The 24,139-nt window shown below is 42.5% G+C and overlaps 1 protein-coding gene across 2 annotated transcripts; it reads left to right on the top strand.

Moving 5' to 3' along the window:
• Positions 1-23,877, top strand: sncaip (synuclein, alpha interacting protein). Of its 2 annotated transcripts, none has more exons than XM_055920449.1 (10): positions 1-111; positions 13,507-13,604; positions 13,889-13,961; positions 14,085-14,929; positions 15,042-15,221; positions 15,644-15,757; positions 16,572-16,697; positions 18,298-18,467; positions 20,268-20,357; positions 20,478-23,877. In XM_055920449.1, exons 2-10 carry the CDS (start codon positions 13,548-13,550, stop codon positions 21,475-21,477), a joined length of 2,655 nt encoding a protein of 884 aa, XP_055776424.1. In that variant the 5' UTR covers positions 1-111; positions 13,507-13,547; the 3' UTR covers positions 21,478-23,877. The 2 variants fall into 2 exon arrangements, with proteins under 2 accessions (XP_055776424.1, XP_055776425.1); XM_055920450.1 differs by having other exon boundaries at positions 13,522-13,604.
• The last annotated feature ends 262 nt before the right edge of the window (positions 23,878-24,139 follow it).

Below are 24,139 nucleotides of genomic sequence, written 5' to 3' on the forward strand. Positions count from 1 at the left end.
TGCTGATGAAACGCTGGTCCAGTCTGGGACCTCAAAAACAGCTGGAATCTGGAACTGAGCCTAGAAAATAGTCGAAGACAAAACCTGGGCATTAGCTAACTGAGCTAAAAGGTATTGTAAACGAAAACAATTATTTTTTATAATATTATATATTAAGCTATATGAGATTGTGTTTGTTGAATACTTGTGTAGCTATCTGCATCCCTCTTTTTGATGACCTGATTCGTTTCCAACTGCTCGCTAGCTAACGTTAGCTAAAAGGCTAACCTGCTTGCCTTGAGATGCTGGGGTCGATTGTCATTCCACAGAATGGTGATACTTGCTCAATTAGCTAGCAGTCAGACCTTTTTTCCCCATGTCCAATTTTCACTGCCTATACTGCATGTTAATTAGCTTGCTAGTTAGACATTTAACATGTGATGTAACTAACGTTAGCTAGCTATTTGTTTTCCAAATGCCAGCCAGTCATCAAGCTAGCTAGCTAACTAGGGACTCCATAAAAACACACCACTTCGCACGAAGATATTTTCTTAGCAGGTTCGGGAAATATTTTCGCTTACTACAAGCTTCACTCCGTTGATCTACGTGGGTGGAGTGGGGTTTTTGTATTAGGAGACACCTTTTGGTAGTGTGCAACTGCAGCCTGCAATTCGGGGCGTTGCTGCATGTTCAGGAATGCCCCCCGTCGAGCATCCCATTGGTTCCTTCATGAACACCGCCCATCGAGCACCCCCATTTGTTCCTCAATGACTGCCAGTAGGCTAGGGCGACGCCATGTTCTAGCTAGCTACCCTCCAAATACCAAAAATAAAAATTTATTTTAGACCTGTCTAAAGAAGCATGATATGAAGGAAATGTAGTCTATTTCAGAAGAACAGAATAGCTTACTCTGAGTTGTCCTTATGTTAGGTTCTGATCTGGCTTTGCCAAAAATCTGTGGGCTACTCTAGTTCATTTAGCAGACAAGATTTGCTTAGAATTCTGTGGCATTCTTTTATAGTATGAAGAATGAGAAAAAAGAAGAAACCCAAACACTGCTCTTGATAGTATCACTGCTCTTTAATAAGCTTTACTTATCGTCAGAGCTTTCTAGAATACAATTGAAGGATACAATTGAACAAAGCTGAATAAAATAGAAAGGATATTTTCTCCAAAGATTTGAGGGAGTGCGCACATGCGGCTATTCTGTGTTGAGCGGTTAACCTCTCTAGGGTACATGAGACGGTAGCGTCCCACCTCTTCAACAGCCAGTGAAACTGCAGGGCGCAAAATTCAAAACAACAGAAATCCCACAATTTAAAATTCCTTAAACATACATGTATTTTACACCATTTTAAAGATACACTTGTTGTAAATCCAGCCACAGTGTCCGATTTCAAAAAGGCTTTACGACGAAAGCAAACCAAACGATTATGTTAGGTGAGTGCCTATTCACAGAATAACACAGACATTTTTTCTGGCCAAAGAGAGGAGTCACAAAAAGCAGAAATAGAGATGAAATGAATCACTAACCTTTGATTATCTTCATCAGATGACACTTATAGGACTTCATGTTACACAATACATGTATGTTTTGTTCGATAAAGTGCATATTTATATCCAAAAATCTGAGTTTACATTTGCGCCTTATGTTCAGAAGTTCCAAAACATCCTTTGATTTTGCAGAGAGCCACGTCAATTTACATGAATACTCATAATAAACATTGCTAAAAGATACAACTGTTATGCATGGGATTTTAGATGCACTTCTCCTTAATGCAACCGCTGTGTCAGATTTCAAAAAGCTTTACGGAGAAAGCAAACCATGCAATAATCTGAGTCGGCGCTCAGAGCCCAATCAAGACACAAATATATCCGCCATATTGTGCAGTCAACATAAGTCAGAAATAACATTATAAACATTCACTTACCTTTGATGATCTTCATCAGAATCCACTCCCAGGAATCCTAGTTCCACAATAAATGTTTGTTTTGTTAGATAATGTCCATCATTTATGTCCAAATTCCTCCTTGTTGTTCTAGCGTTCAGTACACTTTCCAAACTCACGACGCGCGGGCAAGTCCAGCGGAAAGTACGGACGTAAAGTTAAAAAGTTATATTACAGTCCGTAAAAACATGACAAACGAAGTATTGAATCAATCTTTAGGATGTTTTTAACATAATTCTTCAATAATGTTCCAACCGGAGAATTCCTTTGTCTTCAGATAAGCAAATGGAACGGGAGCTAACTCTCATGTGAAAGCGCATGGTCAGCTCGTGGCTGCTGGCAGACCTCTGACTCATTCCCCTCTCATTCGCCCCCACTTCACAGTAGAAGCATCAGACAAGGTTCTAAAGACTGTTGACATCTAGTGGAAGCCTTAGGAAGTGCAACATTATCAATATCCCACTGTATCTTCAATAGGAGCTGAGTTAAATCCACCAACCTCAGATTTCCCCCTTCCTGGTTGGATTTTTTCTCAGGTTTTTGCCTGCCAAAAGAGTTCTGTTATACTCACAGACATCATTTAAACAGTTTTAGAAACTTCAGAGTGTTTTCTATCCAAATCTACTAATAATATGCATATTCTAGCCTTTATGGCTTTGTAGCAGGCCGTTTACTCTGGGCATGCTTTTCATCCGGACGTGAAAATACTGCCCCCTACCCCAAAGAAGTAAACAAAGAAATGGGTGTTGCTGTGTGCTTAATTTAGAGTTATTAATGTAACTTTAGTTGTTCTACAAATGTTGGGCTATATGTTTTGATGTTTAATACATTGTAAGGCTGCATGATGCGACTCTAATGATGATTTGAAAAAAGCTGCTTGAAAGGCATGAGCTCTGTTTTGTTTTTTGCGCAGGGTGTACACACTTCATCAGTCACTCATTCACAATTTGACAAACACTTGATAATGCCTAGAATATCACGGCGACATCTCCTTTATGTTGCCGTAATGCACCCTAAAAGAATCCATGGCTTTTGCAGCCAGTGGCCGTTGTGCCCTTCTCCCTGAGTGCTGCGTGCTCGGTAGCACCTCACTAACATGGCTCTCCATGTGATCGGATCTTTCTCACAGGCTACAAGTGAAGACAGACACATCGGGACGCAACTGCGGGCGCCCTTATACAATTCCGAGGTGCATATTGAAGATATTGGAAGAACGGCCCACATTTACTTTTCGTCAGCCAACAAGATGAGTAGGCCTAACGAACAGCAAAAGCCCTAGCCCATGTCAATCTATATCCCCCATAGTACAAAAGTCGACCTATTCTGTGTGAGAGGATTATTCCAAACATAGTCTGGGATAGTTGCGGGATACGATAGATCCTAAATTAATACAACCACTAGCATCAAAAAACATTAATTGCGCAATGTGGCTGACACAACAGATCAGAATGTTTAGCTTAAAATGTTGATAAACTATTAGGCTATCTCTTCACATAAGCTCAGCAATGCGCACATGGCAGTAGGCTATAAGCGCAAATGTTCCATTAGCGGGAAAACACCATTCTCAAAAGTGACCGCAAATGCAATTATGCATGTAATGCTTTTATTTAGGGATGCACCGGTATGACATTTTTGGCCGATACCGATATCCAATATTTTCCTTGACAAAAATAACCAATACCGATATTAACATTTTTTTGCGGACTTTTAAGCATTCAAGTACAGTTAAATAGTTGAAACACACACACTGACCAAAAAGTTATTTTGTTGGCATTTACGTATGTCCCCATCACCAGTAAAACATAATCAAAACGTATTTATTTGACTTACTTGCTGTGCTGTTTCGTTGTTCAGATGTTTCATTCTCAACCAGGATTTTATCATACATGTCAAGCAGTAAAGTTTCAGCTCTGTCTGTACGTGGCCTCTCTTCCCCGGTGCGCACTGTCACTGTGTTCGTTTCCATCTTGTCCAGCTGTGTATGTAACATTTCACGTAAATCCTGTTTCTTGTCTGCATCGAAGTAGCGGTCCTTGCACCTAGCATCGAGCATGGTGGCGACACGGTGAAGAGGCTCAGAGAGAATACCACCGAATCGCTTGTTCACAGCCTCGAGTACTTTTGTAAGTTTTAACCCTACGTCTGTGTCGGCAGTATTGTTGAGCAGGCGTTTCAATGCTATGAGAGGGTATCACGTCTGCTGCAGACGCAGTTGATGAGCTTATTTCTCGAGTCAGTTGTTCGAATGGCGCTAGGAGTGTGTTCATGTTTCCACGTTTCAAACATGTTCTCAAATGCCATTGAAATGGGAGCAGTGATATGAGAACCAGCATATTCTTGAGCATGCAATACAGCTTTCCTCAGTACGAAATCCTCGTCGACCCACTGCGCTGTCAGACTCAGCATGCTCATGGGGCTGATATCGCTGGTCCAAATGTCAGTCGTGACACCTTAGCAAGTAGCATAACGAATTCCATTATCTTGGCATTAATGGATTTCGCCTTTCGAGTTGTCTCAGAATTTTTCTTACTCTTTCAAATGACTGCTCAACTTGAACTTGTTTAGTTGTTGGAAGTGTGCGTATGTTTTTCTGCGTTTGTTTTGTGTAGCGCTGTATTTTTCGTGGCGCCATTACGTCATCTACTTACATATGCACGTCAGCTATGACATCGGTTTTGCACATCAGCTTTAAGCTGGAAGCCGGGCCGATGTTGGCATTTTTAGCTAATATCGTCCGATTCCGATATGCTCGCCAATTATATCGTGCATCCCTACTTTATGAAAGACCATTTTCCACCCCCATGCTAGTGACTAATGCTTAGAAATGATAATCCCAGACGCTGTGTATCGCTTTGAGCCAATCAGGTCGCAGTCTGTTGTTTACCCAAGGCTGAATGTAAAGTGCAACATCAGAAGGTAGCATTCCTACACATTAGCCACTCTAGCATGGTGGTGAAAATGGTGTTTCATAAAGAAAGTATGCATATTTTCCCAGTTTCTCTCTGCCTTCTCCCTATTTTAAAGCTAGTTAAGGAGGAATATGATGCCCCACTGGGGACACGAGTGTATTACTGGGAATGCACATTGAGCTTAGGTTTCCCAGGCCAACCTAAAATATTATCCCAGTTTGATTTGCTGCTTGTGTATTCATTCATATATATCAGCTAAAAATAGAACGTTATCATGTTTTGCTCACAGAGTAAAAAAAGCACATGGCTTGCTAGTTGTCTACAGTAGGTTCTACCATTTCACAATAGCCTATAATCACCTTTTTGGGTGGATTCTTGTTGTTTGGTTTACTGTTTGAACAGTCGCTGAGATTATATTTGGTTAGTAATGCAAAATAGGCTACTTTGATGACTAGCCTATAGATCAGATCAAGGAACCAAGCGACAACACTGCCCCCCTCAGCTGCGGAAGGAATGATATGGCGTGTCTCAATTTTCAGGTAGTAAGAGTATGTTGAATGCTGGAGCATATATTTTGTAACAAAAAACGACATTGCAACACTCTGTCTTCCGTCTGCGTAGAGCCTGTAGTAAGTGTGACCCTTTACTTGACCTCAGCCTAATTCTCCTAACATGCTACGCAAATTCTATTACGAAAAAGTCACTTTCGGTCATAGCTGTATTGAAGTAGCATGTTTTAGGCTATTCCAGCTAGGGAATGGGACTTGGCGATTATTACTAATTACCACAGCCACAAAATCAAATTGTCTATATTGTAAAAATTCATGAAAACAATGATTTTTGGTCTTAATTTAAAGTTAAGGTTAGGCATACAGTTAAGAGTGTGGTTAAGGTCAGGTTTAAGATCAGATTTTATGAAGCAACATTTTTGAAATAGACAGGGTTTATGACTTTATGGCTGTGGTAACTAGTGACGACCAGACTTAGCCTAGCTAGCGTACTAGCCTGGGAAGCCGCTAGTGTGCGCTATAGATAGTGGAGATCCATAGTGCCCATTAGTGTCTTCCCAGTTGTGCTATTTATTTATTTATTTTGCGTTTTGTGTAACTTCTTTTTTAACTTATTGTGTACATAATGTTCCTGCTACCATCTCTTATGACCGAAAAAAATTACTTCTCGACATCAGAACAGCAATTACTCACCGCGGACTGGAAGAAACTTTTTCCTTTAACGAGTCTGATGAGAAGGATATCCGGCTTTCACTGGAACAGGCCCAGATCCCCTCCTTTTGAGTGAAGAAAAGATGCAGGAAAAGGGGTCGCAGATCGGGCATCCTTCTGAAAATCCGTAGGCGAGCAAGTAAACTCCCACTGGCTTCCGTTCTTCTTGCTAACGTGCAGTCATTGGATAATAAAATTGATAACAGACGATTTAAGATTATCCTATCAACAGGACATTAAAAACTGTAACATCTTATGTTTCACTGAGACGAGGCTGAAAGAAGATACGGACAATATAGAGCTAGCAGGATTTCCCATGCACCGGCAGAACAGAGAAGATGCTACATCTGGTAAGACAAGGGGTGGTGGGGGGGGTATATTTGTCAATAACAGCTGGTGCGCGATGTCTAATATTAAAGAAGTCTCGAGGTATTGCTCGCCTGAGGTAGAGTACCTTATGATAAGCTTTAGGCCACACTATCTACCAAGAGAGTTCTCATCTATATTATTCGTAGCTGTCTATTTACCACCACAGAATGAAGCTGGCACTAAGATCGCGCTCAACCAACTCTATAAGGCCATAAGCAAAGAAGAAAATGCTCACCCAGAAGCGGCGCTCTTAGTGGCCGGTGACTTTAATGCAGGCAAACTTAAATTGGTTTACCAAATTTTTACCAGCATGTCAAATGTGCAACCAGAGAAAAAAAATCCTATACCACCTTTACTCAACACACACAGAGATGCACACAAAGCTCTCCCCTGCCCTCAATTTGGCAAATCTTACCATAATTCTATCCTCCCAATTCCTGCTTACAAGCAAAAACTAAAGCAGGAAGTACCAGTGACTCGCTCAATACGGAAGTGGTCAGATGACGCGGATGCTACACTACAGGACTGTTTTGCTAGAACACAGACTGGAATATGTTCCGGGATTCATCCAATGGAATTGAAGAGTACACCATCTCAGTCATCGGCTTCATCAATACATGCATCGACAACGTCATCCCCACAGTGGCTGTACGTACATATCCCAACCGGAAGCCATGGATTACAGGCAACATCCGCATCAAACTAAAGGCTAGAGCTGCCGCCCTTCAAGGAGTGGGAGATAATCCGGGTGCTAAGAAATCCCGCTATGCCCTCAGACGAACCATCAAACAAGCAAAGCGTCAATACAGGATTAAGATTGAATCCTACTACACCGGCTCTGACGCTCGTCGTATGTGACAGGGCTTGAAAACTATTACGGGCTACAAAGGGAAACCCAGACGCGAGCTGCCCAGTGACGTGAGCCTACCAGATGAGCTAAATGCCTTTTATACTCGCTTCAAGGCAAGCAACATTGAAGCATGCACGAGCGCACCAGCTGTTCTGAATTACTGTGTGATAATGCTTTCCGTAGCCGATGTGAACAAAACCTTTTAAACAGGTCAACATTCACGAAGCCGCTGGGTCAGACAGATTACCAGGAGGTGTACTCAGAGCATGCACGTTCGTCAGAACAACAACCCCTCCCTCAATGTGAGCAAGACTAAGGAGCTGGTCGTGGACTACAGGAAAAGGCGGGCCGAACAGGCCCCCATTAACATCAACGGGGCTGTAGTGGAGTGGGTCGAGCGTTTTCAAGTTCCTTGGTGTCCACATCAACAAGGGCCAAGCTTCCTGCCATCCAGGGCCTATATAATAGCCGGTGTCAGAGGAAAGCCCTTAAAATTGTCAGGGACTCCAGTCACTCAAGTCATAGACTGTTTTCTTTGCTACCGCACAGCAAGCGGTACAGGAGCGCCAAGTCTAGGACCAAGAGGCTCCTCAACAGCTTCTACCCCCAAGCCATAAGACAAAGCAGAAACATGTTTTTAGAAATATTTACACATTTATATATAAAAAAACGGAAATATCACATAAGTATTCAGGCCCTTTACTCAGTACTTTGTTGAAACACCTTTGGCTGCGATTACAGCCTTGAGTCTTCTTGGGTATGACTCTACAAGCTTGGCACACCTGTATTTGGGGAGTTTCTCTCATTCTTCTCTGCAGATCCTCTCTAGCTCTGTCAGGTTGGATGGGATGCGTCGCTGCACAGATATTCTCAGGTCTCTCCAGAGATGTTTGATCGGGTTCAAGTCCGGGTTCTGGCTGGGCCACTCAAGGACATTCAGTGACTTGTCCCAAAGCCACTCCTGCGTTGTCTTGGCTTTGTGCTTAAGGTCTTTGTTCTGTCCTGAGCGCTCTGAAGCAGGTTTTCATCAGGATCTCTCTGTACATTGCTATGTTCATCTTTCCCTCGATCCTGACTAGTCTCCCAGTCCCTGCCGCTGAAAAACATCCCCACAGCATGATGCTGCCACCACCATGCTTCACCGTAGGGATGGTGCCAGGTTTCCTCCAGACGTCTCTTGGCATTCAGGCCAAAGAGTTCAATCTGGTTTTCATTTATCAGACCAGAGAATCTTGTTTCTCATGGTCTGAGATTCCTTTAGGTGCCAAACTCCTAGCGGGCTGTCATGCCTTTTACTGAGGAGTGGCTTCTGTCTTGCCACTCTACGATAAAGACATGATTGGTGGAGTGCTGCACAGATGGTTGACCTTCTGGAAGTTTCTCCCATCTCCACAGAGGAATGCTGGAGCTCTGTCAGAGTCACCATGGGGTTCTTGGTTACCTCCCTGACCAAGGCCCTTCTCCCTCGATTGTTCAGTTTGGCCGGGCGGCCAGCTCTAGGAAGAGTCTTGGGGGTTCCAAACTTCTTCCATTTAAGAATGATGGAGGCTACGGTGTTCTTGGGGACCTTCAATGTTGCAGACATTTTTTGGTACCCTTCCCCAGATCTGTGCCTCGACACAGTCCTGGAGCTCTACGGACAATTCCTTCGACCTCATGGCTTGGTTTTTCTCTGACATGCACTGTCAACTGCGGGACCTTATATAGACAGGTGTACCTTTCCAAATCATGTCTAATTAATTGAATTGTAGCTTTAACTAGCTACTGACTTTAGAAAGCTTTTCAGTTTGCACATGATCTAGCCTATATTTTCATTTAAATTAATTTAGCTAATAGGCTAATCTTGTAGCGAATGAAAAGGCAACCTATTATTTATAGATTTCCCGACAGCCAATGAACTGTAATCCTAGACCTACATTCTCAGATTATGCAGTTCCTGACACAATATTGGCAGCCATACAGTTTCCACCGGAAATGCTGTTTTTTGTTCTTCTCTCAATATCTACATGTAACAGTCCTGACCTATTTATGTTAGTTTTTATGTGTTTTTGGTCAGGGCATGTGTTTTGGGTGGGCAGTCTATGTTACCTGTTTCTATGTTGGTTTCGGTTTGCCTGGTATGGCTCTTGATTAGAGGCAGGTGGTTTGCATTTTCCTCTAATCAAGAGTCATATTTAGGTAGGGCATTATCACTGTGTGTTTGTGGGTGATTGTCTCCTGTGATGTCTCCTGTGTCTGTGTTAATGTTTGCACCATACGGGACTGTTTACGGTTTGTTCATTTCATGTAGTCTGTTCCTGTTCATTTCGTTCTTCACGTTGTATGTAAGTTCGTCGTTCAGGTCTGTCTACTTTCGTTTTGTTATTTTGTATCATTTTCAAGTATAGTCCGTTTTGTCTTGTTAAATAAATTCATCATGTCATTTCAACGCGCTGCACCTTGGTTCAATCCCTGCTCCTCCTCTTCTGATGAAGAGGAGGAGGATTGTCGTAACAGAACCACCCACAAACAAACACTGATAATGCCCTACCTAAATATGACTCTTGATTAGAGGAAAATGCAAACCACCTGCCTCTAATCAAGAGCCATACCAGGCAAACCGAAACCAACATAGAAACAGGTAACATAGACTGCCCACCCAAAACACATGCCCTGACCAAAAACACATAAAAACTAACATAAATAGGTCAGGACTGTTACACTACATCCCAAGTTGCACCCTATTCCTGACCCTATGTAGTGCACTTCTTTTGCGCAGGGCCCATATGGTATCGCACTAAATAGGGAATAGGGTGCCATTTTGTGACTCGTGTAGCCTAAGTCAGTGAGGCTGCCTGAATCCAGTGTGTGGATTCAGGCACCATTGTTTTCAGTATTCAAGGCAATCATTTTCTGTAACACTGCTAGGGCTGGCCTCAACTAAAAAAAATCTTGGTTGACCGAGAGTCGGCCTCTTCTTTCGACCAATCGATTGGTCTAAATGTTTAAGCGTATTTTTCCATATCTAGACAGATGCACCTTATGTGTTTCTATAAAATCAACCACATATGCACTGAGGTTGTCCAATGCTTTACACATTAATTTGATTAATTAAAACACACAAATTACTCAAATCAAATGTATTTATATAGCCCTTCTTACATCAGCTGATATCTCAAAGTGCTGTACAAAAACAGCTCAAAGAGCTCGATGGTTACGCTGTTTAAAAAAAAAAAAGACAGCGAGTGCCTGTGTGACTGGCTCACATTGTCTTGCTCTCCTCCCTACTTCAGCGAAAAGGCACCACAGCACAGCAAGTGTTTATTTACGCTGTCCGTGCTGAAGCTGCAACACCATTTCAGCCATTTAGTTTCTTACTTGTTTGTGACAGAAATTCTGTTACCGTAATCCCTAATTTGTTTTGGGATTATTCTACAATGTAGATTATTCCCTCAACCCTTGCTCTCTTTGAGTGAAACATGTAAGCATCGCATGTATGTCACCAATAGGACCTGACCTATAGCCTTTCATGATCACATCAATAAATTGGTTATAACAACCTCAACACAGTAACACGTGACAGCAACATGGATGATGAGGAAGTGAAAAATAAACTCGAAACAGGTGAATGTTTACTGGTTGCTCAGGAGGGAAAGGGGAAGTCAGATCTGTGGAAGACATTTAACTTAGTTGTGGAAACTACTGGAGATCAACAAAAAGGAGGGTATAGGAGCACGTGTTGCGTGAGTATTATGTGTGCCAAACAGCTGCTGTTAGATTACAATATTATACATTTTTCTGACCATTTAGAAACGGTGTAAACAACACTAAATAAATACGTTTACCAGAGTCTGTTCTAATGAGGAAAAAATCAATATATATATAAAGCCTTTTATTTCAGCAGACTAAAAACAGTTGCATACATTCGTGGATTGTGGTTTATTTATTGTTTTGGCTAATTATTCAAAGCACCTTTTTATTTAATTTTAAAACTAATATGCTTCATTGCATTTCAAAGCATGTATGTATCCTATACTGTTTGATGGCATGAACAAATAAATGATTGATTGATATAGTAGCCTATATATTGAACTATAGGCCAAAGTAAGACTTAACAGGATGCGCTCTTAATGCTACTGCTTGATGTTGGTTACACATGGCTACTATACATGCCTACTAATGACAACGACATTGCTTATTATTATAATGATCATAATAACAGTAAGAAGGAGATCAAGAAAAAGAAGGGTATAGGAGCAAGAGCTGTGTCCATTTGTACCGGTGTGCGTACTGGCGGCAGAGAAGTCAGGCGCAGGAGAGCGAAAAACAGATTTACAACGGTGTCGTTTAATAAACATAAAAACCACCGTAAACATAACAATCTATGAATGGGTCATACAAAACCCGGTATCCACCAGCATAATGTACACAAGCACTACAAGAAACAATTCCGGACAAGGACATGGGGGAAACAGAGGGTTAAATACACAACATGGAATTGAAACCAGGTGTGAGGGAAGACGAGACAAAACCAATGGAAAATGAAAGGTGGATCGCCGATGGCTAGAAGGCCGGTGACGTTGGCTGCCGAGCGCCGTCCAAACCAGGAGAGGGACCGACGTCGGCGGAAGTCGTGACACCATTACAATATTTTTCCTGCCTGTTTGCAACAGTGTAAACAACACTAAATCAATTTGTAAGTAATACCAGTCTGTTCTAACAAAAATTGTAAAGCCTTTATTACAGCATAGCACAGCTGCATCTGGGGAATTGCTTTATCCAACATTTTTCCATTTGCATGAGGCTTGGTGCTCACGGAATCAGTAGGCTATTAAACAAACACTCAAACAGGCAACAGAAGCAAGATCTGTCTTATTTCTGTAGATATACAGTACCAGTCAAAAGTTTGGACACACCTACTCATTTATTTTTACTATTTTCTACAATGTAGAATAATAGTGAAGATAAACTATGAAATAACACATATGGAATCATGTAGTAACTGAAAAAGTGTTAAACAAATCAAAATATGTTTGAGATTCTTCAAAGTAGCTACCCTTTGCCTTTGACAGCTTTGCACACTCTTGGTATTCTCTCAACCAGCTTCATGTGGTAGTCACCTGGAATGCATTTCAATTAACAGGTGTGCCTTGTTAAAAGGTAATTTGTGGAATTTCTTTCCTTTAATGCGTTTGAACCAATCAGTTGTGTTGTGACAAGGTAGGGGTGGTATACAGAAGACCAAGTCCATATTATGGCAAGAACAGCTCAAATAATAAAGAGAACAGCTCAAAGTTTGGATGTCTTCACTATTATTCTACAGTGTAGAAAATAGTCTAAATAAACAGTGGGTATGACCAAATTTTGACTGATACTGTAAATGGATGATTTATAAAGCCAGGCACATATAACAGTATTGTATTGATTATAGGCCTAATTAAGTCAGGGTTTATTCTCTCAATTTTCTTAGACAATTAGGCTAAGGAAGGGCTGCTCCTTGTCTCTGCTGCCTCCGCTGCATTGTTCTCAATCCCAATATGCTGGTTAACTATGCTATTATGCATATAGCAACAAAGGGAAAGGCACCAATTCTACAGGACACTGAAGATTGTTTCAGAACTGCGGACAGCGACCGTATCCAAAATAATATTTGATTTATTAGTGTAGCACCATTATTTTTACATAATACAACTATATACAATTTCAGTATCACATGTCTTACAGTGATGGGCTCTGCCATCCCCACGGCCTCTGCAATGGATTAGTCCATTGAGACAGGTGCGAATCAGACGGGTGTCTTGTGCACCATGAGAAAGTAATCATAATTGCGACTGCTTGACTAAAGAAATCTGTCGACCAGCAGCCTATCGACCAATCAATCGACAAGTCAACTAAATGGGGTCAACCCTAAACACTGCACAGCTAATCACATTACATTGAACATTCTAAGTGAGTCACCTAAAGGATTTAGCCTGTAGACGTTGATCAGCTTTGTTGGGTGACTTTTGGATCGAGACAGTTCAAACAGCCACTCCAGGTCATAGAAACTTGGTCATCACAGATTTGCAGGAAGTGGCCTATAGTCAATTGTGTGTCCCAAATGGCATCCCATTTGGGCCCTGGTCAAAGTAGTGCACTCAATATGGAATAGGGTGCTATTTAAGACACAGTCCAGATCTATAAACCACAAAGTTGTCTTTACTTAGGCTGTAAATGAATGTGGAATGCTAATATCAGGCTTTATCAAACAGGTTGCTTCTCACTAGGGTGTCAAGAATAATGCTGACTGAAGATGGATGCTCCTGAATACTTGGATTTGGATGAGATTGACTTCACTGATGATTCAGTGGTGAGTAAAAGTCCAAAACTCAGGTTGTTCTACAAGAAATAGTTACACACCATCTGGCTATGCCAGGGGGTGTAATATAGTCTATGGGGCAGTTTCCTGGACATAGGTTAAACCTAATCTCCATTGTTTGCTTTTTAGTCCAGGACTAGTCTTAATCTGTGTCGTCTGGGGAAACCACCTCTATATGTACTCTACCTCTATAAGTACTTTCTAGGCTACAGTTAATATTTCAATGTAATAAGCGCTTATAAACAAACATGTTGATGGTCTCTTCCCTGTAAAAGTATTCTGTGACATCCTTGAAGAACATTCCAGAGCTGTCCAGAAGAAACGATGGTCAGGGAGAAGAAAGACAAGGTGGGGCCTGTAGGCTATTATTGTAAATGCATTAAAAAAAAATGTATGCCTTATTATTTTGTAGCACTACAGGTAGCCTAAATGGCAGATAGAAACGTTTTTGTGTTATTTTACCATCTTTAGCCCCAGCCATCAACTGGAGCCGGGGTGTGTCGTCACATAGTGGCGGTGGAATCAAGCCGACCGGCATCGCCGACGTCCACAGCAAATTCCGACCTGTGAAGAGGGTCTCGCCACTCAAACATCAACCGGAGACCTCTGACAACGAGAGTGACAACGAGGCTCAGGCTCACAATGGGGAAGGCAGCAGCAAAGAAGAAGCCTCAGACAAAACACCTGCAGCCTGCGAAGGCCAGGGTTTTAAAGCCAAGAGCCTGGGTACCGGAGGAGCTCTTTTTGGGGAGCTGGAGCACTACGACCTGGACATGGATGAGATACTGGACGTGCCTTACATTAAATCCAGCCAACATGTCTCTACTCTTCCCAGAGTTCCCCATGACAAAAGGACGGTGGGCGGCGGTGGCAACGCCAGTGACAGGTGCCACGGCGTTAAGACCTCAACACTTACCCAGCCTGAGAGCCTTGCGAGTGTCACCCAGTACTGTATGCTTTCGCCCGTCAAGTGGTCTGATATGAGGAAGTTGAAATCTCTGGACCCGGACAATCACCGGCCACCCACTGGGGGCTATGACCACTCCACACCAGGATCACTTAGCAGTTCCTCTGCCTCAGACATGGATAAACTTTTAGCCAACAGGGGCTACCCAGAGACACAGGCACACAAGACGGGGGCTGACACCCCTGGGAGCAGCCAGGCTATGATGTTCCCCCTCCAGGGCTGTGCTGGGTCTAGGCAGGACAGCAGTAAGACCTGGAATGGTACAAGACTGCACGGAGAGTGTGATGACGAGACCAAGAAATCCCAGAACATCATCAATATCATCCGAGAGGGGCAGATTTCTCTGTTGGTAAGTCAACAATATGGGAAAAGCCATAACAATATAGTTGTAGGCTATATGAACAATACCATTTTGTATCAGCAACTCGCTGAGTGTTATTCCTGATGTTCTCTGCCCACAGCCTCACCTGGCGGCTGATAACCTGGAGCTGATCCAGGACGAGGAGGGGAACAACCTGCTCCACATCTCTGCGTCCCAGGGCCACGCTGACTGCCTGCAGCATCTCACCTCCCTCATGGGAGAGGACTGCCTCAACGAGCGCAACAACCACCAGCTTACACCTGCTGGGCTCGGGGTGAAGGTGAGTGAGGGGTTAGAGGACGGGTGAGAGATTGGGTCAGGGCCTCTAGAAAACGTAACTTGTGGACATGGCGAATCAACCATGTCCAATCATGTCCACCTACCATGTCAACCAAGGCAGACGTCTAGGTTTCATTCTAAATGGCACCCTATGGGCCCCAGTCTAAAGTACTGCGCTATATAGTGAAAAGGGTGCCATTTGGAACGAATGCCTACTAGAGTTGGTTGTTAGTTAAGACCTTGATATTCCTGTGGGGAAAGATGACACCATGTCTCCGGCTGTGCAAGTCTGGGTTTTGGATACTTTTGTGTATTTTTCACATTTACCCTCTTTCTTTCCTTGTCTTCAATGAAAGAGCATCAGGACAGTGTCTATATCAAACTGATCTACAGAATAACTTGTGCGTGTTTGTGTGCGTGCAGAACGGCCATTTGGAGTGTGTGCGCTGGATGGTAAGTGAGACGGAGGCCATCGCCGAGCTGAGCTGTAGCCGAGAGCACCCCAGTCTCATCCACTACGCAGCCCGCTACGGACAGGTGAGGGAGACGCACACCGTTTTATAACCGTATCATTGGGGAATTCATAAACGGTCACCTTTATTCGACAAGTACATTTACATGTACCAGGAACCGAAAATACATACCGAATCGAGACAAAAGAACCTACACATAATCTACATACAGTATATACAACATAGATACAGTAAAAACAAAACAATTACACATAAGAGATATATATATATATATATATATATATATATATATATATATATATATATATATATATATATATATATATATATATATATACAACGTTAATACTGCAATATCTAACTTTTCTGGGAAACCTGACCAATTCACATAGAAATGTGGGTTATAGATCTGTCATTCTTATTGAAAGCAAGTCTAAGAAGTGGTAGATCTGTTCTATGTGCACTATTTCAGTGCTTCATGTGCTTAAGTTTAGTTTTTGAGTCTTATTTTCGGGTTTTGTACACCAGTTGAAAATGCAATATTTTTGGTTATGGGAAAGTTATTTCACAGTTGTTTAGATGAGACAATGATTCTCTACACTATACTTGCTTGTTTTGTAAAATGTACACAGAAATTAGGCTATTAAGTTAACTATTGGAATTTTAGCAACCAGGAAATGGCGGAGCGATTTCTGCGTAGTGCATCTTTTAAGTGTGGAAATATATACAGTATATTGCAGTGTGGTCACCACTGCAGCATTTCTGTCACCGCAATATCTATCCACACTTAATATATGGTATGACTTTTGAATCCCATTTTCTTTAATCTTTTTTTGTATATATTTTGTCCTTTTGGATGTTCATGATCTCTCTTTTAGGAAAAGGTTCTGCTGTGGCTGCTCCAATTCATGCAAGAGCAAGCCATTTCTCTGGACGAAGTGGACCAGTACGGAAACAGTGCAGTGCATGTAGCTGCTCAGTACGGCCATCTCACTTGCATTCAGGTATGTGGTCCTCTGTGGCTGTTGGTAAAGCATGGTGCCTTCGAACAAGGTATGGTAGTAGGTGCTAGGCGCACCGGTTTATGTCAAGAACTGAAATGCTGCTGGGCTTTTCACACTCAACTGTTTGCCATGTGCTTCAAGAATGTTCTTTTTGAAGATATCGATATATATATACATACTGAACAAAAATATAAATGCAACGTGCAACAATTTCAAAAATTTTACTGAGTAAGAAATAAATCCACTAGGCCATAGTCTATGGATTTCACATGACTGGGCAGGGTAGCGCAGCCATTGGTGGGCCTGGGAGGGCATAGGCCAGGAGATGCTAAATATATTTATGTTAATTAATGGTCAATTACCGTGAGACCGGAAGTTATTTGCTTGACAATCACCGGCTGATAAAATTTTGACTGCCGCTATGTCGTAGGCTTAAATTGAAGATGTGGCAATTAGGAGTGGCAATATCGTCTGCTATGATCCTCAGTAATTTTAAATCCAGATTGTCAGACACCGGTGGTTTGTCATTGTTGATAGACAACAATACTTTTTTCACCTCTTCCACACTAACTTTACGGAATTCAAAAATACAATTCTTGTCTTTCCTAATTTGGTCCGATATACTTGGATGTGTAGTGGTCAGCGTTTGTTGCTGGTATGTCATCGCAAAGTTTGCTTATCTTGCCAATGGAAAAAGTAATTAAAGTAGTTGGCGATATCAGTGGGCTTTGTGACGAATGAGCCATCTGATTCAATGAATGATGGCGCCGAGTTGGCTTTTTTTTAAATTTAAGGTGCCCCAAAGCTTTTTACTATAATGTTTTTATATAATTTTTCTTTGTTTCATAAGTTTATTTTTATTTACTTTAGTCACATGATTTCTTAATTTGCAGTACATTTGCCAACCATACTTATTTGCCATAGTTTTGCCTCATCCCTCTCAACCATACAATTTTTAAATTCCTCTTTGATTCAAGAGGATCTAACAGTTTTTACAGTTATTTTATTACTGGGTGCATACTTATTAGTAACTGGAATAAGCAATTTCGTAAATGTGTCAAGTGCATTGTCTGGTTGCTCCTGGCTTTCTTAATCAACAGCAGGAAACAGGAGTAATATATCCGGCCCGCCTCCTCATTCTAATGTGCCCTTGTCTATAAAAGAGAGGATCTGGACTTTAGACTGTGCTTTTACAAAATAGAATGAGGATGCGGTCCGGATATACTACTCATGATTAGTGTCCTGCTGTTGATTCAGCAAGCCAGACGTATCAAAAGTACTGTCGGTGACCACATCAACTATGTTTCAGAGAGACAAGCTGGGCCTAGGAAACATTGAAAACACTGCTTTACTTTGTTTCTGCACTTCTATGTACGTTAGAGAAAACAGATTTCATTTGCATGTTTTGTTGTTAAACTAAGTTGTTTTAGAGGAAGAATACTGGACGATAAGGACATTTTGTAAATTTACTTTTTGGATGTTTGCCCATCCGTTTGCACAAAATGCTTTCTGTACCAATTTCTTGAACATCTATTCATTATTTTGGTACGGCTTCAAAGCTGAACTGAACTGACAAAGCAGCATGTCTTTCTTTCCTCAGACCCTGGTGGAGTACGGCTCCAATGTCACCGTGCAGAACCAGGGCGGCGAGAGGCCTTCCCAGAGCGCTGAGCGGCAGGGCCACACCACCTGCGCCCGCTACCTGGTGGTGGTGGAGACGTGCATGTCGCTGGCCTCCCAGGTGGTCAAGCTCACCAAGCAGCTCAACGAGTGAGTGGGAGGTTCCTGTCTGACTCTTTTTTTTGATCTATCCCAAAAAGCATCCTATTGCATACATATAGTGCACTACTTTTGACCAGAGGCCTATTGGTCCTGGTCAAAAGTAGTTCCCTATGTAGGGAGCAGGGTGTTATTCTGGATGCGGCCTTTAACTCACCTCAGATTACTTGTGTTGTCTGAAATTATTCCCTGTTCCCTATATAGTACTATTAGCAGAGTTTTGGATTTGAGTCACATGACTTGGACTCGAGTCTCAAATTTGATGACTTGAGACTCAACTTAATAGAAAATAAAATAACTTAATACTTGATTTGGACTCTCAAGACTTGAGACTGATGACTTGAAATTATCCGGCCAGGTTTTGTAACATTTTGTCACTCATTGTGGCACAGAGTCTCCGTGGATCACTCTCCATGCAGCCAGAGACAGTAGCCACAGCATCGCCTTAGCAAAAAAGGCAACAGATTGGCTAGTGTACACTCGACCCTCAACACAGGTCGGGTGAGCTAGCGAACAGATTGCTGATTTGCTGTACAGATGCAGCGCAAACATGAAATGGTAGTGAGAGAGGATTGCCATAATAACTAAATATGCAGCTCCCCCAAAAATTGGTGATCAAGAATATTAACTGCAGGCAGCCTATTGGTTAAGAACGTTGGGCCAATAACAGAAAGGTTGTTGGTTCGAGTCCTCGAGCTGATTAGGTGAAAAATGCCCTTGAGCAAGGCACTTGACCCAAATTGCTCCTGTAAGTCGCTCTGGATAAGTGCATCTGTTAAGTAATTAAAATGTAAATGAAAGTTCACCAGCAATGGGGCATCAAGGAACAATTAATAGCATAGGCTTACTGGTCTTTTGGTATCTCAAAATTGCTTGAAATTTATAGTTTACTTATGAATCTTGCATTTGGAATTTGATGTTAAAATTCATTATTACTGTGGCGCAATTCTCGCCAGTGTAGAGAGCTTTGTTTCCTTGTCGAAATGGTCGCTGTTGCTTTCACCTGTTTTAAATGCATACATGGTAAATCTACATTTCATCTAATCCGACAATAATTGCTAGCGTTGCATCATTCCATGCCCGTACTGTTTATTGCAACACTTTGACTTTTCTGTTTGATACGATACATTTTAATTGACCATTTCTTACACTCTGAGGCGGCGCGAGGTTTATTGTTCACATGAGCGCTTGTGAGACTCATGTGGTGGAAGTTCTGTTTATTTAATTCAATGTATCGTTTCCTTTGCTCATATTTCCCTGTTTATGTTGGAGTTCCGTGTGTCTGTGTCCTATGTCGCTGTCATTCTGCTTGCGCCCACCTCAGTGCGCATTCTAGGCTACGTGGACTGTGCGCCACACTTTGGAGTCAGTACGTTGCACGAGAGAATTTATTGTTCCATGTATGAATGTTGATGAAATATTATGTATGTACCATTGTTACAACACTTGTGACTCGAATAGTAGTGACTTGGTCTCACCTCTGGCTATCAGTGCACTTAGTCTCTGGTCAGAAGTAGTGCACTACATGGGGAATAGGGTGCCATTTGGGATGCACATAAACCTAGTCTTTACACCAATGTGGAATAAAAAATAAATAATAATTTCTTTAAAAGGGTGTAATAACCGCAGTATTCAGAAAATGTAAATTTTTTGCATGCAAACTTCTTCTATACAGCGTTTTGGAAATGGAGATGCACTGAGGATTTTCTGGAGGTTCATTTTAATGAATCGATGTTTTAAAAATGAAGATTTCCATAGCCGGTTAATTTACCTTGCCTGCAAAAATTTCAGACAAGCAACAAAGACGACTGCTCTACAGAATCAAGTTCAGCTACACCTGGATCCCTCAAAAGCAGAGGGAACTTTGCCACGATCGCCCAGGTCTGATCTTCCACCACATACTGTACTGTACACCATTCACCATCTACACATTGATTACAAGCACGTACATGTAAATTAAATATACCCAAATCAGTAATTTCTGTCTTTTTTGATGATCAGCTCCCATGTCCCGTCTGTGGAGGCGTGGCCTGAGATGACCCTGACCGCAGAGGGGACCCCCGGGGATGGCCACTGGATCCTGAGGCAGAGGAGCGTCGACTCAGACACCGTCCTGCGCCAACTGCTGGGTAAAGACATCTCAGACAAGGTGTGCACCAAGGAGAAGCTGTCCCTGGAGTTCCAGGAGGGCTCCAGAGCGGGGCCTCCTAGTCTGAACGGGGCCAACCCTGGGCCCCTGCGCAGGATGGGGGTGGTAGAAAGACGGGAGCTGAAGTTGGCCAGACTCAAGCAGATCATGCAGCGCTCTCTCAGCGAGTCCGACTCGGACACCTACCCCCCTGAAGAGGCCAAACATGGGCCACCCCCAGGGGTGCGCCTAGAGAGACCCAACCACCTGCCCATCGCAGAGAGCGAGGAGCCTGTCGGCAGCCTGCATCTGGGCATGAAGAAGCACACGTCGACCACCGAGCACAAGTCAGCTTTCACCCTCAGCACCTCCAAGTCCATGGATGGATATCCCTCGCCCACATCGGACAAAAGCGAGCTTGACGTTGACGGGAAACCGGAGGCCGGTGGAGATTTCCCCGACTACAACAATGGACAAAAGACCACGACGAGCCCCAAAAGTGCACTCAAATCGCCTACCTCTCGAAGGAAGACCTCCCAGAACCTGAAACTGAGGGTGACCTTTGATGAGCAGGTGGTTCACAAGACGGGGCCACCAGAGAGTGAGCCGCCCAAGGGTGCCCACAGTAAAGAAGGAGCCGGAGGTAGGACTCCCACAGGGTCCGAGACGGTGAAGCGTTCGTTCGGGACATTCCGCTCCCTAATGGAATCGCTGAGTGGAAATCAGAACAGCAACAATAATAATGTCCAAACGTCTCCCTCTGTCAAACAGTCAAGCTGTGTTGTGTCCCAGGGCTCGCCTGGCAGGAAAACTGAGGTTAAAACCAGTCCATGTGGGCACTCCAAGGGCAAGAGCAAAGCTAGTGCTGTTTAGGGGCCTTGTTTTTTTTGGGGTTAAAGGACCAAAAAAAAGCATTGTACTTTCTCTCACAGTATTTGATCATCTTGACAATATTTTAGTAACTGAAGTGTCCTCTGAAGTATCCAATACAATTGTATTTGAGTATGTATACTTATGCACACACAGTTATACCATTGGTAATACAATCTGTGGTTTTTCTTATGCACTTAATGTGCACTAGCACAAAGCGTATACACTGAATAAAAATATAAACGCAACATGCAACAATTTCAAAGATTTTACTGAGTTACTGTTCTTATAAGGAAATCACTCAATTGAAATGAATTCATTAGGCACTAATCTGTGAATTTCACATAACTGGGAATAGAGATATGCATCTGTTGGTCACAGATACCTTAAAAAAAAAAAAAGTAGGGGGCGTGGATCACAAAACCAGTCCGTATCTGGTTTAACCACAATTTGCCTCATGCAGTGTGACATTTCCTTCACATAGAGTTGATAAGACAGTTGATTGTAGCCTGTGGAATGTTGTCCCACTCTTCATTGGCTGTGCGAAGTTGCTGGAAATTGGCGGGACATGGAACATGCTGTCGATCCAGAGCATCCGAAACATGCTCAATGGGTGACATGTCTGGTGAGTATGCAGGCCATGGAAGAACATGTTCAGCTTCCAGGAATTGTGTACAGATCCTTGCGACATGGGGCTGTTCATTATCATGCTGAAACATGAGGTGATGGCAGTGGATGAATGGCACGACAGTGGGCCCCAGAATCTCGTCACGGTATCTGCATTCAAATTGCCATCGATAAAATGCAGTTGTGTTCATTGTACGTATCTTATGCCTGCCCATATAATAACCCCATCACAACCATGGTGCACTATTCACAACGTTGACATCAGCAAACCGCTCGCACACACAACACCATGCACGCTGTCTGCCATCTGCCCGGTACAGCTGAAACCGGGATTCATCCATGAAGAGCACACTTCTCCAGCGTGCCAGTGGCCATCGAAGTTGAGCATTTGCCCACTGAAGTCGGTTACGACACCAAACTGCAGTCCAGTCAAGTCCCTGGTGAGGAAGAGCATGCAGATGAGCTTCCCTGATATGGTTTCTGACAGTTAGTGCTGAAACTCTTTAGTTGTGGTCTCCTGAGTGGCGCAGTGGTCTAAGGCACTGCATCTCAGTGCTAGAGGAGTCACTACAAACCCTGTTTCAATTCCAGGCTGTATCAAAACTGGCCGTGATTGGGAGTCCCATAGGGTGGCGCACAATTGTCCCAGCGCCGTTCTGGTTAGGGTTTGGCCAGGGTAGGTCGTCATTGTAAATATGAATTTGTTCTTAACTGACTTGCCTAGTTAAGTAATAGTTAAATAAAAAAACACTGTTTCATCTGCTGCTGGGGTGGCTGGTCTCAGATGATCCCACAGGTGAAGAAGCCGAATGTGAAGGTCCTTGGCTGGCATGGTTACACATGGTCTGTGTTTGTGAGGCCGGTTGGGCGTACTGACAAATTCTCTAAAAGGACGTCGGAGGCGCCTTATGGTAAAGAAATGAACAGTAAATTAGTGGACATTCCTGCAGTCAGCATGCCAATTGTACGCTCCCTCAGAACTTGAAACATCTGTGTTGTGTGACAACTGCACATTTTAGTGGCCTTTTATCCCCAGTACAAGGTGCACCTGTATAATGATCATGCTGTTTAATCAGCTTCTTGATATGCCTCACCTGTAAGGTAGATAGATTATCTTGGCAAAAGAGAAATGCTCACTAACAAGGATGTAAACAAATTTGTGCAATTTAAAAAAAAATCTTTTTGTGCATATGGAACATTTCTGGGATCTTTTATTTCAGCTCATGAAACATGGGACCAACACTTCATGTTGCGTTTATATTTTAGTTCAGTGTATTTGAAACCACTGTATATATTTAAATCTTCCTTCACATCACTTCTAGTCATTCGTAGTTTCATTATCTATGCAGTGGTTGGTTATTGCCAATATTTGAGTTCCTGTCTGTATCAGTGACATGTATTGATGAGAGGTTTGAATGCAGTGATTTAATATAACCACACTTTGAGAATGAGGACACGTGTCCTTTTCTAATTATGATAGCATTGTTAGGGCTCTGGTGGAATATAAATGGTTGATCATGTTTTTTGTTTTTATCTTTGGTGTAACACACATTTGACAAAATGTCAAACAATGAATTTGATACTTCCCTCAGTCCAAATGCAATAGTTGCTCTAGTCTATGTGCGGTGTTAAACATAAAGTGTATTTTACATTTTGTAAAAGAGTTGTTAGGTTTTGTATGCACAAAGACGGAATTAACCAAATGTTGATGATGCTTTGCGCCCGCCCTCCCACTAGTTACGACAAACTCAGAGCTGAAATAAACCATTACTTGTCTCCTGTTTGTCTGTATGATTCTGTGGATTCAAAACAAGTCTGAAATTGTTACGGTTTGAGACATTACCTGGGTCGTTCTCAGATGTAAGTCCAAATGCAGTCATGAGTCAGTATTGGCTCACCACAATCCATAATCAAGATAAAATGGCATTATGATGAGGTAATACAGTTATTACACATGTACTATAAGTTGTGTCCCTCGAAGTGATGTGGCCATTGACCAAGTATTCAATTCAAGGAACTTTATTTTCCTGTGCAGGGA

This window comes from Salvelinus fontinalis, chromosome 4 (assembly GCF_029448725.1).
Source record: "Salvelinus fontinalis isolate EN_2023a chromosome 4, ASM2944872v1, whole genome shotgun sequence".
Classification (NCBI taxonomy): Eukaryota; Metazoa; Chordata; class Actinopteri; order Salmoniformes; family Salmonidae; genus Salvelinus; species Salvelinus fontinalis.